Source organism: Mycteria americana, unplaced genomic scaffold (assembly GCF_035582795.1).
Source record: "Mycteria americana isolate JAX WOST 10 ecotype Jacksonville Zoo and Gardens unplaced genomic scaffold, USCA_MyAme_1.0 Scaffold_46, whole genome shotgun sequence".
Classification (NCBI taxonomy): Eukaryota; Metazoa; Chordata; class Aves; order Ciconiiformes; family Ciconiidae; genus Mycteria; species Mycteria americana.
The window spans coordinates 466238-488542 of record NW_027445633.1 but is presented as its reverse complement, the minus strand read 5'-3'; the positions used below and the strand labels follow the sequence as shown (position 1 = coordinate 488542).

Here is a 22305-nt window from a genome sequence, read left to right as displayed (position 1 = left end):
TTTCCAATGGACGTGGGGAACCTCCTGTGCTTTGGGAATTTCTCTGTGAAAATTCTACTGCACAGTAGAATTTTCTGGAATTTTCTGCATTCCTTCCACTTCTCCATAGGCATGAACCCACTCTGCCTGAACCAGAGGTCTTTGCACAAGTGTCTGGCGAGGTGGCACAGCTGGCCTCCCATGTCACATCTCTGTAATAAAAGGGGGTTTCTCAGTGCCGCTGTCTCGAGGTTGTGCTCTTCTTCCAAAGGAGAGGTCAGGAACAGGCTGAAGAAATTGCCCCTGTAAGGCCGTGCTGCTGTGCTTGGGTTCTCCATGGGCTGAGAGGAGGAGGGCTTAGGGTGATGAATTAGGGAAGGAGACCTGGACTGAGCTTTCACTTGTGGGTGCCGGTGCCCCTGGAGATGGTGATGGTCATCAGGGATCTTCCTGGGACTGTCTGCCCGTGGCTCTCATGCACCACAGCCTGCTGGCTCTGCAGAGCAGCACTACCAGCTTGGGGCCCTGCAGGGAGCATGGGAAGGGGGCAGAAGCATCCGATCAGGCCAGCACAGACACAGTCCCCTGGGGAAAGGCTCTCCAGAGGCATGGATGATCCCTGCAGAAGAGCAAAGGCACAACTCTCTAGTTCCAGGGTGAAACTGATGACACAGAGAAACTTATTTCTGCATGCAGCAGCTTGGGACAGGCTGCTCTGTCACTGGGGCAGCAGGAGCAGCCAGAGGAGTCCCAGGGCCAGGAGTCTTCTGCTGGGGAGAGGGCCTGGCACAGAGGGGCTGCCAGCAGTTGGCAACAGGGATCTCCTGGGGACAGGACCAGGGTACACAGGGAGACACTGGCCTCTGTCTCCTCATTCCCTGTGTCGTATGGGGAGGCTGACCCTCCTCTGCCCCCCAAGAGCTGCTGTGCCCTTCAGAGGGGCTGGGGCTGTGCTGTGGGTGCTCAGAGCTCTGTAGCACCCTGCGGTGGGCACTGCCATGGGGCCAGCCCAGCCTGGGCTGCTGTGCTGTGCTGTGCTGTGCTGGGGAGAGGGCAGGGGAGATGGGGAGATCCGAGGAGGGGCTGGGCTGGGCTGGAAAGTGCCCAGAAAATGCCAAAGTTAGCTGAGCTGTGTGCCCATGCAGATTGAGGACACCCTCCATTGGGTTTGTGGTATAGAGCCTGGGCTCGTGGAATGGATCCAGGACATGAAAGCACAGGCGAGAGGGGTCTGGTCTGTGCCCTTGGTGGCATAGATAGACCAGGAAGGTGACCCAGGGCAGTCGTCACCCCCCAGCCTCTCTCACCAGCCATTTCCAGTACTGGCTTCTCAGCCCAGGTTTACGGGCGAGTTTTGCTGCGAGGTCATCTCCATCCTCCTGCTGGGCTCAGTGCCTGTATCAGAGGAATGCCCAGCCCTGCCCGGTCTCTCTCCTGGCCCAGACCCTGGCAGGCCCTGGAGCATGGCTGTCTGTGAAGCCCCACAGCTGACATGGCCTCTCCAGGAGAACAGAGAGGCTGCCTAAGAGGAAGGCCATGGGGTGACAAAGCCCCAAGGACTGCTGTGGGCATCATGTCAGAGGGACCGTTCCCCACCCTGAATGCACCCTGTCCTGTGCTGTGCCTGCACAGTGGGGCTGTGGGACCATGTGTGGGGCCACGGGGCTGGGACATCCAAGGACAGGGCACAGACAGGGGCCATGGAGCAGCTGCCAAGGGGATGACAGCAAGGACAGGTACAGACAAGGAATTTATGTACATTGCTTTTGCTGTGCAGTTATGAGTTTGGGAAAGGCAAAAATCACCTGGAGTAGGTGACGGCAAGAAAATCAGGAGCAAAAAGAAGAGCTTTAATGGCTGTGTTAGAGACCAAGGCTGAACAAGGGAAATGCAGGGCTGCTGCTGAATGGAGAGGGTGATTTAATAACAGCAGACACTGATGCTGGGGCTGAGGCACTCAATGCCTCTGTGCCTGAGTCTTTACTGAAAAGGTCTCCCAGGCCTCTGTGCTCAATGAAGGTGTTCAAGAAGGAGGAGAGCACGTATTGGCAGAGACCTCATGAAACCCCAGAAGGACAAATGGCAGTTTCTGCCCCTGCAGGGGACTCACCGTGGTGATGGCACAGGCTGGGGGCTGCCTGGCTGGGAGCAGCCCTGTGGTAAAGGTCTTGGTGGGCAGGGAGCTGGACAGGAGGCAGCCGTGTGCCTTGGCAGCAAGGGAGGCCAGCAGGGTCCTGGGCTGTATGACCAGGAGCACGGCCAGGAGATCAAGGGAAGGGATTCTCTGGAATGTTCAACCCAGAATTCACATCCCAATTTCAGGAAAGATATTGGCAAGGTGGAGAGGGTTTAGCAAAGGGCCCTCGGGACAGCCACGTTCTTGAGCACTTTGCCTGTGAGGAGAGGCTGAGGGAGCTGGGCTTGTCCAGCCCGGAGAAGGGAAGGCTGGGGGGGCCTCACCCCGGCCTGCCAGTACCTGCAAGGAGGTCATAGAGAATACAGAGCCAGGGTCTTCACTGTGGGGCATGCTGGGAGGGGAAAAGACAATGGGAGGAGGGTGAAAGAGGAGAGGTTCAGCCAGCACATAAGGAAAGCTTTTTTTCCCCATGAGCTCTTGCAAGTGCTGGGACTCACCCAGAGACGTTGTGCAGTCTCTGTCCTTGGGGGTTTTCCAACGTGGACTGAATCAAGCCTTGAACAACTTGGTCTGACCCTGGTTCTGACACGTTTCACTGCAGACTTCCTGTGGTCCCTTCCAACCTCAGCTCACTTATGATCCTCTGATAACGTTGGGCCCTGTTTCTAACCGGAGCAGAGCAGATGTTTATGGGGCCAGAATGCTCCTGTGCTGTAAGTGACCATCTAAACCAACATCGAAAGCAGTGAAGAGAGGTCGACACCTCAGTGTGACTTGCTCTGGGCAAAGACAGGAGTCCTGGGCAGAGCAGGGTTTGGGGGCAAGTGGCTCTGTGCAAGACACAAAACAATCCTGTTGTAATACCTGTCAGATGTCAGTTAATGTCAATGGAAATGAAAGTAAGGAGAACTGAAGAGAAAGAGCCAAAGCAAAGCAATGTGTCAACGCCCTTTTCAGCTTTATTTCAGTCTTGAGGGGGATTTCCTTGTTTTGAAAAGGGAAGAGTTGTCTAGAACTGGGAATGGATGTAGGACACAAATGCCTTCTGGTACAGGGACACAGACACCTGGTGCCAGTGGAGATGCCCCGGGAAGCCCTGCCCAGCCTCCACCTGCAGCTTGCAAGGTGCTCTGCTCTGCCACAGGTCCTCTCTGATAGACGCCAATGCCAGGCCAGCACCTCAGGTACACTGGGGCCCCTAAAAGTGGCACTGCCTCTTTATGGTCCGACAACTGATGGCTGCCTGGAAAGGTGAACACTTTTTTTTTTACATTTAAAAAAAGATACAAGCACATTTTCACCAACTGAATCATTTCAGTACTTTCAAGAAATGGCAATGTTTTCCCACCATGACAGAATGGGAATTTCCTGGGAGTGTGCTAACGGCAGGAGAAGAACTATTGATCTTCCCCTGTACATGTATTACCACTCCTCTGTCTATTATTTCATCTGCCTCGTCATTCAGGTGTTTCCACCTCACCTAACTAAATAGCCATGCCTAAGGACATCTTTTCAGTAGACTATGTGGATGTATGCCCTTCCCATTGCTCTCAGATTTCCTCCTCCGCTTGCTCTTTGGTACTTCAGATGCCTGTCAACTGTCTGGTTTCTGCTCTGAGCTTCAGGGACTTAGAGAGTTGCGCCATCTTTCAGAAGTCTAATTAACTCTTTAGTGAACATCTGAATTGTGTTTATATCTGTCCTTTCTTAAGTCTCTGTCTCAAACTGTTCTTGTACGGAAATCCCTTGTGAAAGGTGGACCACGTCAGATGCTGCTTAGACGTGGCATACAGCTGAGGCGACATTTTTAAACTTTATTAAATTGTATCATGTTTAATTTTTGTTTCTTGGCAATGAAGAGAAAGCTTTCTGTGCCTGTGTGCAGCCAGGTCTCTAAGGAAAGCAGGCGGGAGCTGGTGCAAAGGAGCTGTACCATCCAGCTGCAGCCCTCAGTGGACAACTCTGATGTGAGGAAAAGTGATGCAAGTCCCAGGTGGCCGATGGGGGAAATAGTGGGGTTGGGGAGGTGAGGAGCAAGGTTGTCCTTACAGTGTCAGACCTCAAGGGACTGCTTCTCCTGCCTGTCCAGATGTCTTCAGAAGACCCTCTGGATCAATATCCATTGTAGAATGCTGCTATCACTTCTTCTGTAAACTGAAACAGGATAGAAAATACCCTTTAAAAAAAAATCCACCTTTATGAAATCTTCTTTGAAATCTTCATCATTAAGTGAATCTTCATCATAACTGAAACCTCTCGAATTAGATGTACAAGTCTTGAGGACTTGAAGAAAGTTATGGGAAGAGACATGGCTCATTAGGGCTTTCTGTATTTTAATGAGCCCCATCGTGTGTTTGGTGCTGAGTCCATGAACATCAGGTACTCAGAGGAGACTGAAGAAACCTCTCAAGAAGTCAAAGTCAGAAGCAAAGCCCAAAGTACCTTGAAGCATTAATGGGCCCCTCTGAGGGCCATTACTGACAAAGCCTCCCAAGGGACTCGTTAGAGCAGGTAATTGGAGGCCATGATGACAGGCAGGCAAAGGCAAAGTGCAGGCAATGCTGATGCTGAGAAAACCCTTGGCTTGTTGGATGAAGGAGGATGGCCATGCCCTGACCCCCAGCCCCTGGGAAGGGAGATCCAGTCCCTCCAGTGTGACTCAGGGCTCTTCCTTGGGATGTGGGGAGTGCAGTGCCAAGTGAAGGACAATGGTACGACACCTCCCAGGCTCCCCGGGGTGGGTGCAAGGAGGCAATGAGACCCCATTACCATGAGGACGATGTGTCTCCACTTAGGCCTTTGTGGCAGGGACATCAGCCATAGCCAAGGGGACAAAGACCTCGGTTCTGTCAGGGCCTTTCAGCCTTGCCAGCGCCCTTGGCCATCTGCACCACACGCCTTCCTACACTGTCCCATGCCCCTGCCTGTTTCCCTGCAGGCTGCAGAAACCCAACGTGCTTCCCCATCTTGTTCTCGCGCCAATATGTCCCTACCTGTGCTGCTGTCTCTCCATCCTCGCCAGCTCTTCCTTGAAACACAAAGCCATGTGCTGATCCAGACTCCCTCTGGGTGATGGTTTGCACCACAGCACTACATTCAAAATGACAGTTCTTTATCGTGAGGTGCACTCTGGACCTCCAAAGCTGCAGCTTCTGGTGCTTTTCCTTCCTCATGCTCTTTCCCACTACCAAAACAAGTGCCATCATCTCTGAAAGCAATTTTCAAGCTCTCCTGAGCTACCACTATTCTTCTCTCAGCCTCCACTTCACCAGGCTAAAGAAGCCCAGGTCTCTCATCCTCTCCACACACGACCCCTAAGCCTATCGTGGCAGAATTTCTCTGGCCACGTAAGAGGTCCTCCCCCTTCCTCCAGAATGGGGAGCCCCACACTGGGGCACACTACTCCAGATGTGGCCACAGCAGTGTTGAGTCAAGATGGACAATACCTCCCCTTGCCTAGGTGGCCACACTCCTCCCAGTGCAGCCCAGTGTGCTCATGGCCATATTCCTGTGTAGCACCACTGCCTGCTATGGCATTCCTAGTAATGCCCAAACCCTTCTCCTTGAGGTTGCTCCTCAGCCAGTCATGTCTGAGCCTGCCTTGATGGACGGGTGGTGTGGTTTAACCCTGGCAGACAGCTCAGTCCCACACAGCCACTCACTCACTCATGACATCCTAGGGTATGGAATATCCCTTTGGTCAGTTGGGGTCAGCTCTGTCCCCTTGCAACTTCTTGTACACCCCCAGCCTACTTGCTGGTGGAGCAGCATGAGAAGCAGAAAAGGCCTTGATGCTGTGCAAGCACCGTTCAGCAGTAACTAAAACATCACTGTGTTATCAGCACTGTTTTGATCACAAATTGAAACCACAGCAGTATACGGGCTACTAGGATGAGAATTAATTCCATCCTAGCCAAAAAGCAGTACAACAGTTTGGTTCTGCCCCCTGATGTAGAACATCAGAAGACCAGAAGGAGAAGATCCCTTCTCTGTGGAAAACTTCTTGATGTTTCTGTTGGTCAAAGCCCAGAGTTTCTCGAGGTCCATTTGGAGTGAAGCTCCATTGTGTCAGAGGTTAATGTGTGTGTGCAGATGGCTCACCTGGCTTGTGGTGCCTCTAACATGATCACAGCAATAGGAATGAAAGGACATGACGGCTAATAAAGAGAGAGAGGAGATTACCTATATCATGAGGATGATAAGTCTCCTCATATCAGTTAAATGAAATTGCAGTGGGAAAGCCTGGAGCTCTGCCTTGGGATAGATGATGAGCCTGTCAAGAGCTTGTGGGTTAGGATTAGCAGGCAGACCAACATGGGTGACCTTTCAGTGGGTGTCTGTTGTTGACTGCTTGATCAGGAAGAAGGAGATGAGCCCTTCTTCAGGCCAGTGGAAGAAGCCTCATGTTCTCACACCCTGGTCTTCCTGCTCTTGCAATTGAACCACATAAACTACATAAAGCACTACATAAACCACTACAACTACATAAAGAGCAAAAGGAAGACTAAGGAAAATGTACGTGGTATATGGTCCAGGATATGGAAAAGCCCCAGACAGTCAATGTCTTCCTCACCTCAGTCGTTCCTGATAGGACCGGCCTTCAGGCATCCCAGGGCCCTGAGACCAGGGGGAAATGTGGAATAAGGGAGACTTACCCTTGGTGCAGGAGTATCAGGTTAGGGAACATTTAAACAAAGTGAACATACCTGAGCCTATGGGAACTGAGGGCATGCACCCACGAGTGCTGAGGGAGCTGGCCAATGACACTGCGAGGCCACTCTCGATTCTCTTTTAAAGGTCATGGTTACTGGGAGAGGTTCCTGAGGACTGGAAGGAAGCCAATGTCACTCCTGTCTCCAAGAGGGGCAAGAAGGAGGATCTTGGGAGCTGTCAGCCTGTCTCCTCTAGCATTCTCCTGGATGCACTGATGAAGTATAGTTTAGATAAGTGGAAATTGAGGTGGACTGAGAACTGACAGAATAACCATGTTCAGAGGGTTGTGACCAGCAGCACAAGCCTAGCAGGGGCTGTGTTGCAGGGCACCAAAGCTCAGCCCTCAGTCTGGGAGCTGCCAGCAGGCAGTGCCAGTGGCTGCAGCACCCAAGAGACCCCGAGCCCATGAGCAGCAGTGCGTCCTGTTCTGAACATGGAGAGATGTGCTGGTTGCAGAGGAGCTGCTGAGAGCACTGGGTTGGCTCTGCCCACCAAACATCTCCCCCCCAGGTGTCTCTTGGGTCCCTGGAACCACCATAGTGACAAGGGGGAGAGCTCTCCCTGGTTGGGGGCTGGGGCTGGTACAGGGAGATGGGGTCCTGGAATGAGGTTCCTGGGACAGTTTCTCCTGGCTGTTTATGCAGCAATAAGCCAGGCTTGATATCTGGACTGATGGACTCTTCTTGAGGGCCCCCATGGGCACGGGGATGGCCTACATTTTCCCAAGTTCTCCACTGCATGCTGTCTTTTCTGCTGGGGTTCACAGAGGCTGCCAGCCCTGCAGAGGACCCAGGAGAGCTCTTGTCCTTCCTGTGGTCACAACTGGACCTCAGCCCTCCAGCTCAGCCCTGGCTGAGGAGCCTTGTCTGGGGGTGAATTTAGGGGTAAGGGCTGACACACAGGGTGGGGAAGGTTCTATCAAGGACACGTGCTGGGCACAGGGACTGAAGGACCACAGCAAAATGATGTGGCTTCTGGGTCAATACTGCCTTCAGTGCAAGCCCTGACACAGGGTCCCAGCTTCCCCCTCATTCCACCCTTCAGGGGGGACAATGGCACTAAGAGATGGCAAGTGGTGGACACCAATCCTTCTCCTGCCACTTCCCAGGCCTGGTGGAGCACCAGGACAGCAAGGACTTCTGGCTCTGCATCGTGAGCACGTTTTAGGATAGCCGAACACTCGGTATTATCTTGGAGTAGCTGAACACCAGCATTTTTTTCTCCAAGGCAGTTTCCAGCCCTGGTAAGCTCCTGTCTGATCTCTCCCCATCCCTCCTCTGAGCCGGCCTGGTGCTCCCAGCCCCTTCTCTATGCTCCCCACAGGGCCCCAAGCTGGCAGTGATGCTCTGCAGAGCAAGTGGGCTGTGGGACCATGGAGTGACTCCACACTGGCTCTGCTGGTCAGGTCCTGCTAGACTGGGCACTGCCACAAGCTCCTTGCCAGGGGTCTAAAGCTGTGGAAGGAGCTCAGAGCATTTCTCATGACTCAGGATGTTTTCCAGCGTTCACATTGAACCATCCTTGGGCTTTTACTGAATGAGACATGAATCACCCTCCAGTCTCCTTTTGCTGATCTTGCTGGGTCCCCACGGCCTCCCCTGGGATGGCAGAGCCCTTGTTTGCTTGTGGATACTTAAATATATTGCTGTGCCTTTGGGTGACTCCACCTTGGATGGTCCCTTCTTTTGGGATTGCTACCCCCAGGGTCATCATTTCCCTGTAGATGACTTCTTCTGTCCTGGGGACTGCAGTTCCCCCTCCAGAAAGCTGGACAGCTACCATTCAGCTCTGCTGCATGTGGGAGAGCCCTGGGCAGGCAATTTGGGGCCCGTTCACCATCTCCAGTAGCACTGGGCACCCACAGCTGAGAGCTGAGTCCAGCCCTCATTCCCCAAAATGTCTCCCAGTGCCCTCTCCCCGTGAGCCCACTGAGAACCAAGCTCAGCAACAGACCATGGTGAGCACAGTTCCTGGGGCCTAGTCCTGACTTCAGCAAAAAGAAGAGCCCAGCCTTCATGAGGTGCCATGGGCAGACAGCCTTTTATTACAGAGATGCTCCTCAGGGAGCCAGCTCTGACACCCTGATGACACATTTCCCAAAGGTAGGTACAGCCAGGCCATGTTTCTGGAGGTGTGGAATGAATACAAATACTCCTGTATGAACATGATAATCCTGGGAAAAAAAATAATTAACCAGTGAGGAGAGATGGGCAGCTTACTGCTGCTGAAGGTGAAACCATTGAATTTGTTTTCTCAGGGCATCCTTGAGCTCCTGGTTCCTCAAGCTGTAGATGAGGGGGTTCACTGTTGGAGGCACCACTGAGTACAGTACAGCCACCACCAGATCTAGAACTGGGGATGAGATGGAGGGGGGCTTCAGGTAGGCAAACAGGCTAGTACTGACAAGCAGGGTGACCACAGCCAGGTGAGGGAGGCACGTGGAAAAGGCTTTGTGCCGTCCCTGCTCAGAGGGGATCCTCAGCACAGCCCTGAAGATCTGCACATAGGACACCACAATGAAAACAAAACACCCAAGGGCAAGGATAAAACTGGCGACAAGAAGCCCAATTTCCCTGAGGTAGGAGTGTGAGCAGGAGAGCTTGAGGAATTGGGGCACTTCACAGAAGAACTGGTCCAGGGAATTGCCCCTGCAGAGGGGTATGGAAAATGTGTTGGCCGTGTGCAGCGCAGCACAGAGAAACCCACTGCCCCAGGCAGCTGCTGCCATGTGGACACAAGCTCTGCTGCCCAGGAGGATCCCGTAGTGTAGGGGTTTGCAGATGGCAATGTAGCGGTCATAGGCCATGATCGTGAGAAGACAATACTCAGCTGAAATCAAGAAGAAAAAGAAAAAGACCTGTACAGCACATCCTGCATAGGAGATGGCCCTGGTGTCCCAGAGGGAATTGGCCATGGATTTGGGGACAGTGGTGGAGATGCATCCAAGGTCAAGAACAGATAGGTTGAGGAGGAAGAAGTACATGGGGGTGTGGAGGCGGTGGTTGCAGGCTATGGCAGTGATGATGAGGCCGTTGCCCAGCAGGGCAGCCAGGTAGATGCCCAGGAAGAGCCAGAAGTGCAAGAGCTGCAGCTCCCACGTGTCTGCAAATGCCAGGAGGAGGAACTGGGTGATGGAGCTGCTGTTGGACATCTGCTGCCTCTGGGCATGGGGGGCTGTTGAAGAAGTGAAAAGGAGTGAGAAGTTAGGACAGAGTTTTCAAGGAAGAAAACAAGAATCTTTCATTTTTCCATTTTCTTTATTTTCTTTCAGATACTCCTGTCCTACCTGGGCAATCATCTTCAAAGTTAGAAATCCTCAGCCTTTATATCATGAGACCTGAGTAGCAAAGGGTTCACTGTCACTCAGTGCAGGCTGTGGGGAGCTGGTCTATCTATCGGTCTTGTTCCCAGACGCCCTGCGCTTGCGTGTGCTTGAGTTGGAGGATGATTGCAGTGGTATGTTCCCCTTAAAAGAAAATGCACCCTGCTGAGAGTAGAGGAGTCCAGACTTAAAGCTCAGATCTCCAAACTTGTTCCTCTTTCACAGGGCAACTGACAGTGGCCTCAGCACTCCCCTTCTAGGCAAGGACACGCAGGGCACCTTTCAGCTGCCCACTGTCGTGGCTTCACTTAAGTCAGCAACTCAGCACCACACAGCCGCCTGCTCACCCTCCCCTCCTGCCCCGGTGGGATGGGGGAGAGAATTGGAAGAGCAAAATTAAGAAAACTTGTGGGTTGAGATAAGAACTGTCTAATAATTCGGAAAAAGAAAAAATAATATAATAATACTATTAATAGTAATTAAAAAATATAACAAAAAGGAAAACAACAAAAGAGAGATATAGGAATAAAACCCAGGAAAAAAAGAAGTGATGCAAATGCTCACCACCCACCGACCAATGCCCAGCCAGTCCCTGAGCAGCGACCGCTACCCCCTGGCCAACTCCCCCCACTTTATATACTGAGCATGATGTCATATGGTATGGAATTGCCCTTTGGCCAGTTTGGATCAAGTATCCTGGCTGTGCCCCCTCCCAGCTTCTTGTGCACCTGGCAGAGCAGGGGAAGATGAAAAGTCCTCGACTGGTGTAAACATTACTTAGCAACCACTAAAACATCAGTGTGCTATCAACATTATTCTCATCCTAAACCCAAAACACAGCGCTATATTAGCTACTAGGAAGAAAAATAACTCTATCCCAGCCAAAACCAGGACGCCCACCTACAGCTGCTTTTTAAAGACCATGTCCACAGTCTTAGCACCTCTGGGGCTCCTTTATGGGTGTCTCAGGTATCACACAGATGCTCTGAGACAGCTGTGTCTGGTGTCAAGCTCACAGCCAGGCAGGACACTGCAGGGAAATGGTCAAGTGTTCTGCAGAGAGGATCTCCTTTGGGGAGAGCCATTCGTTTCACAAGCCCACAGGCCACAGTTCCTGGAACTCCACGGGACAGAAGGGGGCTGGGACACCTCACCCCCGCACACACCCCTGCCTAGCAAGGCTTGAAGGGTCAGTGTCAGAAACTCCCCCAACCCCACGGAGCCCAAAGGCAGGAACAGGAGCAGCACAGGAGGGAAAGTGGGAAATGAAGGAGCTGCACCACAATGCTTCTGCCAAGAGAGGCAAGAAGAGAGACAAAGGCACTTGGGAAAGTCGTCACCGTAACCAGCCGTGCACACAGCCTCACATACAGCCATGCTGCACGGCAGTCACACTCGGTCCCTGTGCTCTGCAGAGGGAAATGGGCACTTGGCTGGAGAGAGGCACCTCTCCTCTGCTGGAGCTCTGGCTGCAGAGGGGACGGCTGATGCCTGGTGCCCCACGGCCATGAGGGCAGAGACTTTGCTGGGTCAGAGAGGAGGCAAGGGGGCTTGCTCAGTGGAAGGTGACCACACTGGAGGGGGTGACAGGGAGTTTTCCCCATTCTCCTTCCCATGACATTACTATGTTTAGTTTTCTCTTCTTCTTCCTTGCCCAGCCCTCTGCTTCTTGCGCCTTTTCCACCTGCTTCCCTGCCCCACAATGTTTTCTTCACAGCAAATTCTGAGAGACCCCATCCCACCGTCTGTGCACTCAGTTCTGCCCTACAGAACACTCCCCGTGGGAGGGCAGTGTCTAGGGACATCTCCCTGCTTGAAGGTGGTAAAGAGCAGGTCAGACAAACCGTGATGTTGCCAGCAGAGGTGATGCTGGTGCTGCCTGTAGGCTGAGGGGTAGGTGAAGGCAGTTTATGAGGTTCCCAGCAGACCTTCTGATCACGTAACAGTTCAAGAATCCCAGTCACTTCTCAGAAGTAGCAGCTCCTTTTTGGTTTACAGCCCCACAGCATGAAATTGAAGCCTAAGAGAAGCACCTTCCTTTCCAGGTAGCCCCTGCCTGCACCTTCCTCTTGAAACATCCCCTTGGAAATGCCCTGGGGCTGATCTGGAGCTGTGAGCAGCCCTGACCCATGCAGCACCCTCTTGAGAGCAGAAGGACCCTGCCCTGCCCTGCTGGGGGTCCCTCCTTCCACCCACAGCTTCTCCCCACAGCACTGAGGGGAGCTCCCGAGGCAGGCTGAGTGCTGACCCTGGCAGGCAGCAGAGTCCCTGTCATGGCACACAGCACCCTGGGGTGCAGGGACCCTGCTCGGAGCCTGGGGCAGCCCTGCCTGCACACCCAGCTTGGCACCCCTGCAGCCATCCCTGGGAGGAGGGAGCCATCATGCCCGGTCCCTCTCATGGTGCAGCAGGCAGCGTGCTCCTCTGGAGCACGTCCTCTTTCTCCTCCACACCAGGAAAGCCAGGAGAGCCATCCTGGCAGGTCGTATCAGCTGTGACATGTGCCAGGTCTAGCAGACACTTCCAGGGACTCATCTGCATTGCCCTGCAGCCAGAGACTTACCGTGTCAAGGGCTGTGAAGATTTCTCCAGCAGTGAGCTCTCACCTCTCCTCCCACCCCAGACTGCCTTTAACCTTTCTCACTTCTCTTGTCTGCCCTCAGTGCCTGCAGGCAGTGCCCTCAGCCCTGCTGCCCTTTGCAGAGGAGCTGCTCCTGGGCAGAGCTGTCTCTCTGCAGCGCTGCCCGCTTGCCAGGAGCTCCCTCCATGCCAGGAGCCCAGCCCAGCTCAGCAGCAGAGGACCAGCCCAAGGCAGCACTTTCTCTGCCCCCTCTGGGCTCCCTCCAGGTGTCCCTGGGGCTGCAGGGGAACCTGCTGGCAAACAGGCTGAAGGCAGCACTCATGTTCCCTCCCTCACCTGCGGAGAGACACTTCTTCCCAGCACTGTCATTTCTGCGATGAGGAAAAAATTTGCCCATGAGAATCACCTTTCCTCGTTCCATCATTAGACAGGACACCCAGGCAGGTACAGGGAGGAATCTCCTTTACCTGTTCTGAGGGAAGGGATTCAGCTGAGTCAATCGAGGCATCTCATCCTGGGTGTGTAGTCCTGGTGCTGGAAGGGGACTCAACTCCCTCCCATGCCTGCCACAAACCCACAGGAGGTGGAAGTGGGATTTCCTCACCTCAGTCCAGCTATGCACAGAACAGGCACCTGCATATGATCTCCTTGTCTCAGCTCCCATGGTCATCAGTGCAGATGGATGCTAGGAGTGAGATTCTAATGTCTGCAGACACTTGAGGTGCCAGAAGTAGTCACAGACATGTGCAGGGAACTGTAAACTGAAATGGAGCAGTTCGTAGAGACAGGGCAGCATCTGGGGGCATCCTCTTGGAGGCTGTTGAGAATTTCCTTTGGCCATCTGAAAGGTTGCCAAGTTATGGGCAGCTGAACTTGTTATGCTCAGGGCAGCTCCTAGAGTTACTCATCTGAACAGTTGGAGTCCCGTGTCATAGGGAGAGCTCAGCCTCTTTCTTCTCCTTCTGCTGTATTTACCAGATCTCCACTGACTCCACCGGCAGGTTTCTCATGGTCATCCCCACGTTGCCTAACAGAATTTAGGGCAGCCACTCAATTTAATGTTCAAATCGAGGCCCACAGAGCTACGGGAGATGCCAGGGCTTGCAGGAACAGCAGAGGACTTACAGGAAAGCAATTCCCATTCAGAGCAGACGTGTAACAGACACCCCAGACAGCATCACAGGGAGTGCGATTTGCTGCCTGTGTGCCATTGACTGTTGCCATCCGTCAGGGGCATCGGTCATCAAATGCCATCAGAGAGGCAAGGTCTGTCCCTCCTCTACCCAATAGCTGCAGGTGTTGTGTGAACACGAGAGTCTTTACTCAGTCCCTTGATGATACAGTCAAGGAACAGGCCAATCATTTTCCCAATGTGCCTGGATACATCTTGTCTTCAAAGACAGCATCCTTCAAGCACAGCAATGATCCTTATATAAACTAATTGAAACTGGAAAGTGAATGCAACAGGAACCAAGAAGAGCTGTTACTACATCAGGAACAGTTAAAGAAGAAAGAGAGAGACTGTGGGATCACTGCTGAATTTAGTAAGAGTAGGTGTAGACAGATTTGAGATACTCTGTGTCCTCTTTGCATCAGTTATACCAGCAATTTCTCCCAGACCTTTGGGCTCTGAAGCAGTACTCTGGAGGAGAACAACCAGGGCTGGATGGGGATCAAGCCAGGGGTTACTTGAGAAAAACTACACCCTTACCAGTCTGTGGGACTGGAGAGGTTGCATCCAAGGGTGCTGGTCAGCACGGTGAGCTCATGTGGATGACGGAGCACAGCCACCCCCAGCAGTGGGCATTCCCCATCTGTCAGGCTGAGGCATGCACACAAGATGGAAACATCTTTATCATCGCTGATTGGCACAGGAGGGACCTTCCTTCCTGTTGCTTTCTCAGGGCTATCCTCTTCCTCAACCTCCACCCACAGACATCCCCTGCTTTCCATTGCTGGTTTCACACATGGTTTTGAGCATTTGCTAAAGCCACCAGCCATCCCCTTGTTTCTCACTGACATCCCCCAACCCTCTCTCCCACACCTACACATGGCCAAGCACTACTGCTCCGGGTCACTCACTCTTCAGAAGAGGCCTTGAGCATTTTGCATCTTCCAGATGCTTTTTACAATCTTCCTTGCTGCCTCCAGAGCTCGCGGTGAGCTTTCCTGGCCACAGCAGGGCCTTTTGTACACTACCTTTTATGAAACGGCTGTCTCTGTATGACTGTGTGTGCAGAAAGAGTAGTCACAGAAATGCACCAAATAGAGCAGAGCAGATGCTGAGTGAAGTGCCAGTAAGAACCAGGTGAGCTAGCCCCATGCCTGTGGCTTCCTCGCAAGGAATCTGTCCTGAGAAGGGGATCCAGCCTCTGCCGCTCTCTGGAGACAAAAATCAGCAGTGTCCATGCCACCTGGGGACACAAAGGTGACTTTTGCAAGACCGCCCTTCATCTGAACCACTTCATATATGTACTTGTGGACTGGGTATCACGCTGTCTATTGCAAATACTGATTCCATTGGAATTGCCCAGAGAGGCTACCACAGATGCAGATTGCTCCGCTGCAGATACCTATATTGAGGCAGATTAATGCTTTTGTTGTTGTGTTTGTTGTTGTAGATACTGACATTCTTAGGGAAATCACAGAAACACTTGAAGGATAATGGGAGGGTTACCACCTTAGTGGCCCTCCAGTGAACTGGTTCCTGTTTGCCATTGTCTCACTGTCATTGTGCAGGGTGTGGTGTAAAAGGTGCTGAGCAGAGGGGGATAATCACTCCTTCTGGCTGTGCTCCTGCTCACACAGCCCAGGATGCTGTTGGCCGCCTTCGCTGCTGGCTCCTGTTTTGCCTCATGAAACTCCAGGACCACCAGAGCCATTTCCAGGGAGCTGCTGCCCAGCCACGCAGCTCCTGGCCTCTGTCGCTGCAGCCTATAACTCCCCTGCTCAGTCCTTGGGTCTTTTTAGAAGATGTATGCAGATTGGCTTTTTGCTTCTCTCTCCTGATGACCTTCCACAATGTATCAGAGCAGCCCTGCTATGACATGGGCCTGGTCTCTCAACACCCTGGGATTCATCCCATCTGGTCCAATGGACTATGAAGGGTTGAGCTTACCTAGGAAACCCCTGACTTGACCTCCATCCACTGCTGGATTTGCCTGGGGTTCTGCCTCTTCGGTACATGGAACTGGGTGACCTTGCTGGTGAAGACAAAAGCCAAGAGTACCTCACACCTATCTACACCTAACTTGAGCAAATTAAGCCACACATTATCTTCATTTCGTCTTTTTGTCAGACCACAGCTGTAGTGAGCTCTGCTGCCCATCTGTGCTGCTCACATGGGCTCCCCCACTAAAAGTCACAAGACCAGGCCAAAGTCTGCTCCTCTGAGGTCTGGCATCTGCACTCTTCTATTCTCCTTCCCCTTGCGAGGTGAGACCCCGCTATTCCATGGTCATGACAGCCAAGGCTGACACTGGTTTTCAAGTCCATGTAGAGTTCTTCCTTCTTTGAGAGGAACACATGCAGATGAGCATCACCACAGATGACCAATCTGGCAGCTGTGCTATAAAGACCTGTGTCCCAAGCTGTGTCTTGACCGAGCCCCTCCAGAAAGCTCCAGGACTGTTTGCATGCTGTTGTGGTCCCCTCCCAGTGAATGCCAGGGTAATTAAAGTCCACAGGGGGACTTCAATGGGTTCTTTGTCTCCCACCAAAACGTCACCCTTACCAGCCTCTCCTCGGACCCTCACCCACAAGGGCTCACCCAACATGTTCATCCCATAGAGGAGCTCCACACACCTAAGCAGCTCCTTCACACTGAGGACACTTCCCTCCTGACCTTTCTGGCCTCCTGATCATCCTGTACCCACCCATCACAGCAGCCCAGCCATGTGAGCTGTCCCAACAGGCTCAGCTGTTCTTCCCTCCAAGTGGAATGAAGAGGTTGCACACACAGCCCCAGCTCCTCCTCTCTGTGCCCCAGGCTGAAGGCATCAGTGCATGTCTGGGCTGCAGCACCTCAGCTGGGGCACATTTGGGCTGAGAGCAGACTTGCAGCAGGGAAAGCTGCTACCAAGCCCCCAAGCCCTCAGCTGCGCAAAGGCTTTGCTTCAGAGCAGAGACATGCTGGAGTGGATGGCAGATGGCAGTGAGAAGAAGAAGTGAGGTGCCCACGAAGAGAGCAAAGCCCGCTCTCCCCAAGGCCAGAGAGAAACAGAGCTTGGCATTGCATCTGAGCAGGAGAGGGGTTTGCTGTCTCTTGTGTCTGCAGCCCTGAGGGCCCGCGGTGGAGGTGAAGCTGATCTCAGGAAGGAAGAGATGATGTTGAAAATGTCCTTGGCGTTGGACATCCTGTGATTCAGGCACACTGTGAAAATCACTGGCATGATCCATGATTGTGACATGGAGGGGGTGGTTAAACGATGGGGGAGAGAAGACCCAGGAGAGTTTGAGAGGGAATGCACATGACTGGAGACCCTGGCGTGATGTGCTTTGTATTCATGCACTGCCCTGCATCCACTGGAAAGAGAAGGGAACAACCGTGCATGACTGCAGTGGTGCGATTCAGTCACTGGCCCAAAGGCACTGAATCTGTCTGAGATGCCCTGGGTGATGGCTGTCGCACAGCTAGTTTGAATGGGGATGGGGTTCCTGTATAGGATCTCTGCTGTCCATGTCAGCTGCATGTGGTTGTGCTGCAGAGCCCTGGCATCTCACGTGATCAGGGTGAGCCCTGGCATCTCACCCCTGGCATCTCTGCAGGCCTGTAACTGGATAGTAAATTAAGACTCAGCTGCCCTGAATTAGGTTGGACAATTGGAGTGCAAGGGATGCATTTGACACAACTGCCATTATACTCGAAGGATGTGTAGAAAATACAGTTGATGGTGAAGTGAAAGAGAAACAGAGCTCTCCCTATGCCGCATGACTCCATCTGATCAGTGAATGCCTCTATAGGCAGCCCTGTACAGAAGGAATATAGTGGTCCTAAATTTGGGCATCTGCTGTCATTCCAGCTGCCCAATTTAATTTCCCATCAGCCTCCAAGAAGATGCCCCCAGATGCTGCCCTGTCTCTATGAACTGCTTCATTAGAGCTTGCAGTCTTGTGCACGTATTGTGGACCACCTCCTGAACCCCAAATGTCACCAGATGTTTGTGTCTGAAAACCTCAGCCCTGGTCTCCATCTCTAGGAATGAGCATGGGAGCTGAGACAAGGAGCTCACATGCAGGTGCTAATTTTGTGCACACCTGAAGCGAGGCAAGAGGAATTCCACCTCCTGTGGGTTTGTGGTCTTCATGGGAATGAGCTGGGTCCCCTTCCAGCCCCAGGACTAGAGACCCAGGATGAGATGCCTCTGTTGACTCTGCTGAATCCATTCCCTCAGAAGGGGTACAGGAGATCCCTCCCTGTCACTGTCTGGGTGTCCTGTCTAATGATGGGATAAGGAAAAGTGATTATAGGCCCTAAATCTGACTCTGGATAGTGAAATGACAAAGCTGGAAAAAAGTGTGTCTCCCCAGCTGAGGGAGGGAACCTGAGTGCTGCCTTCAGCCTGTTTCCCAGCAGGTTCCCCTGCAGCCCCAGGGACACCTGGAGGGAGCCCAGAGGGGGCAGAGAAAGTGCTGCCTTGGGCTGGTCCTCTGCTGCTGAGCTGGGCTGGGCTCCTGGCATGGAGGGAGCTCCTGGCAAGCGGGCAGCGCTGCAGAGAGACAGCTCTGCCCAGGAGCAGCTCCTCTGCAAAGGGCAGCAGGGCTGAGGGCACTGCCTGCAGGTGCAGAGGGGAGAGGAGCGAGGCAGAGAGAGGTTAAAGGCAGCCTGGGCTTGGAGGATGCTGTAAGCTCACTGGAGGAGAAATATTCACAGCCCTTTATGTGGTAAGTCTCTGGCTGCAGTGCAATGCAGCTGTGGTTCCGGGAGGGTTCTCCTAAAGCTGGCACATCCCACAGCCTATGGGATCTGTAAGCACAACTCTCAGAGATTCTCTGGTGTAGAGGAGGAGGACATGCTCCAGAGCAGGGAGTCCCTACTGCACCATGAGAGGGACAGGGCATGATGGCTGCCTTCTCCCAGGAACAACCGCAGGGGTGTGAAGCCGGTTGTGCAGGCAGGGGTGCCCAGGGCTGTCCTTCCGAGCAGGGTCCCTGTGCCCCTGGGTGCTGTGTGCTGGGCAGGGACTCTGCTGCCTGCCAGGGTCAGCACCCAGCCTGCCCGCGGAGCTCCCCAGGGTGCTGTGGGGAGAAGCTGTGGGTGGAAAGAGTGACCCCCAGCAAGGCAGGGTCCTTCTGCTGTTGAGAGGGTGCTGCATGGGTCAGGGCTGCTCAGAGCTTCAGGTCACCTCGAGAATATTTCCAATAGGAGTTTTCAAGGAGAAGGTCAAAACAAGGATTTCTATAAAGATAAGGAACTTTCCTCAGTCTGTTTTCAATTTCCTACTGTTGGGGAATGGGAGGCAATAAATGATAAAGGATTTCTGAATTTTGACAAGTCACTGAGACTCCTGAGCTGTAACTTTGAGTGATCAGTAGGTCTGCCAGAAGCCTCGTAACATGCCTTCAGCCGCTCCTCTGCCTATGGACAGCACCAGCATCACCTCTGCTGGACCCATCAGGGTGTTTCTTACCTGCGCTGTTCCACCTGCAAACAGGACCATGCATGCAGCCAGTGCCCTGCAAACAGGCAGGTTTCTGTAGGGCCAGGGGGAGTGCACAGAGGTTGGGATGGCATCTGTGAGCACTGACAGGGAAAGACATGGGACAGGGAAACACCTCCCAGGAGGAAAATCTCCAGGCAGCAAAGATATGATCAGGGAATGAGAGGAAATGAAAACCAGAAATGTTGTGGGAGGGAGAATTCAGAAATCTCCCTATGACCCCTTCCAATGCAGACCCCTTCCCCTGAGCAAGCTCCCTCGCTCCTCTCCCACCCAGGAAAGCCTCTGCCCTCAGGGCTGTGGGGTCCAAGGCGTGAACCACCTCCTCTGCAGCCAGAGCTCCAGCAGAGCCGTGCTGCAGCTCTCCAGCCAGGTGCCCATGTCCCTCTGCAGAGCACAGGGCTGAGAGCAACTGCCTGGCAATGTTGGTGTCTGGGAAGTGTTGTGCACAGCTGGGTGAGGGTAACGCTGTCCTGAGTGCCCGGCTGACTCTCCCTTTGCCTCTCTAAGCTCACTGCATTTTTCCTTGTTTCTCCACTTGTCTGTGATATTGTTAGTGTTATCTTGTTCTTGCTGTCAGGCTGTCTGGGGAAGTGGAGTTTCAGGTGCAGAGTCACACACTGATCTTGTGTGTCATGCAGTTGTGTCCATGGGAACCAGTGTCCCAGCTTTCCTCTAAGCTGTGGGGCTGTGGGCAATGCAGTCAGATCATCTAGGGGATGAGCTGAATCTCCCTTACTCAGATGCCATCATTAGGCCGCTTGGGTATCTCCTTGAGGTTTCCTTCCAAGCTGTGAGCTTCCCTCCAGGATGCAAACCTGTCCTATAGCATCTTGGTGTTATCCGAAAGCCCCACGTAGAAGCAGAGACATGCTACGACAGAGAAAATGCTGTTGGGTTTGTGAAATGAGCCCTGTGTGTCCTTGGCTAGAAGTGGGGTGCTGAGACCTTGAGAAAAGGTTAGACATTTAGTGGTCTGTGGTGGATCCGTCTGCTCTCTGCTGTGCCTGGTGGTTTTCAAGAGTAACATGGGCGTGTGATCCTCCTCCATCTCAGAAAGGTGTAAGCCCAGGGAAACTGGGAATTAGACAGAGAGACCAGGACACCAGCTCCCCTTACTCCGCACTAATCCACAGGCAAACGTCTTGCCTCACAGCACCCACTCCGTTCTCCCTGAGGCAGCAGAAATGCTGAGGGTTTCTGACATCCAAGAATACTCGCCAGGGGAGGTGGGGGTGAGCTGTAAAAAACCTTAGAGCTCTTAAACTGCCTTTACCATTCCCGTTCCTCAGCACTGGGAGTGCAGATGCTGGCAGGTCCTTCTGCGTTAGCAGTGGTTTCACAGGACAAAGTTGAACACCAGGACTGGTCCCTGCCCCTACCCACTTCTGCAGAGTGGGGCTGACTTAGCAAGAGCCCATGAGCAGATGCCCTGCTCTTCATTGCACACACAGCCAGCACCAAGGAGGGCTGCAAGCACAGAGCTGAAGGAAGGTCTCCAAGAAAAAGGAAAGGGTGTCTGTGTGTGGCAGGGGGAGGGTCTATGGGAAATGGCTTTGATTTCGGTCAGACACATCTCCCCTAACTTGTCACTGTCTTCTTCTCCTATGACAATGCCCCATGTCCAGAGGCAGCAAATGTCCAACAGCAGCTCCATCACCCAGTTCCTCCTCCTGGCATTTACAGACACACGGCAGCTGCAGCTCTTGCACTTCTGGCTCTTCCTGGGCATCTACCTGGCTGCCCTCCTGGGCAACGGCCTCATCATCACTGCTGTAGCCTGTGACCACCGCCTCCACACCCCCATGTACTTCTTCCTCCTCAACCTCTCTGTTCTTGACCTGGGCTCCATCTCCACCACGGTCCCTAAAGCCATGGCTAATTCCCTGTGGGACACCAGGGCCATCTCCTACACAGGATGTGCTGCCCAGGTCTTTCTGTTTGTCTTCTTGATGTCAGCAGAGTATTGTCTTCTCACCATCATGGCCTACGACTGCTATATTGCCATCTGCAAACCCCTGCACTACGGGACTCTCCTGGGCAGCAGAGCTTGTGTCCACATGGCAGCAGCTGCCTGGGGCAGTTGTTTCTTCTACGCTGTGCTGCACACAGCCAATACATTTTCCATACCCCTCTGCCAAGGCAATGCCCTGGACCAGTTCTTCTGTGAAATCCCTCAGATCCTCAAGCTGTCCTGCTAATGTTCCTACCTCAGGGAAGCTGGTCTTCTTGCGGTTAGTGCCTGTTCAGTGTTGGGATATTTTATTTTCATTGTGCTGTCCTATGCACAGATCTTCAGGGCCGTGCTGAGGATCCCCTCTGAGCAGGGTCGGCACAAAGCCTTTTCCACGTGCCTCCCTCATCTGGTTGTGGTCTCTCTGTTTATCAGCACTTGCACATTTGCCTACATGAAGCCTCCATCCATCTCCTCTCCATCCCTGGACCTGGTGGTGGCAGTTCTGTACTCGGTGGTTCCTCCAGCAGTGAACCCCCTCATCTACAGCATGAGGAACCAGGAGCTCAAGGATGCAGTGTGCAAACTGATAATGGTTTTTTTTCTGAAGCAACAAACTTCTTGTGCATAGCAGTTATAATGTAACCCATTACAGGCCCCGTCTGTCTTCTGTATTTTTTGTAGTTTGTGCTGGTTTTTCACTTGTGAGAATATTGTCTTCCCTGTTCTAATTCACTCTATGCTTTTCTTTTCTGACCGATTGTCTGAGTAAATGAGGAGCTGTGATTTCTATGTGTTTAAACAAAATAAAAGGCCCTTCAGTGACTTTTTTTTTTCCTGAGATCCTTCCTCCAAGGCCATTTTGGAGCTGCAGGGTCAGTTTCTGTGTGCCGAGTTGGAGCGGACAAGAGTCCCGGCATGGCAGCACTGCAAGGGAGCACCAGCGCTTGCTCTTCCAGG

At 53.0% G+C, this 22305-nt stretch overlaps 1 protein-coding gene and 1 pseudogene across 1 annotated transcript; one reads left to right on the top strand and one right to left on the bottom strand.

The window, feature by feature from the left end:
- Window positions 1-6690: 6690 nt before the first annotated feature.
- LOC142403869 (olfactory receptor 14J1-like) lies at window positions 6691-9635 on the bottom strand. The gene is made up of 2 exons (XM_075490168.1): window positions 9067-9635; window positions 6691-6733 (listed from the first exon to the last, which is right to left on the bottom strand). Exons 1-2 carry the CDS (start codon window positions 9633-9635, stop codon window positions 6691-6693), a joined length of 612 nt encoding a protein of 203 aa, XP_075346283.1.
- Window positions 9636-20941: 11306 nt separating this feature from the next.
- LOC142403868 (olfactory receptor 14C36-like) lies at window positions 20942-21976 on the top strand (annotated as a pseudogene).
- Window positions 21977-22305: the final 329 nt, after the last annotated feature.

What these genes read in the sequence shown, in the direction of transcription:
- LOC142403869 (XM_075490168.1), bottom strand. Translation starts at nt 9,635, where the DNA reads ATGGCCTATGACCGCTACATTGCCATCTGCAAACCCCTACACTACGGG. An exon ending in CTGAGAAAACAAATTCAATG is followed by an intron (nt 6,734 to 9,066) that starts GTTTCACCTTCA and finishes CCCTGGTCTCAG; the next exon opens with GGCCCTGGGATGCCTGAAGG.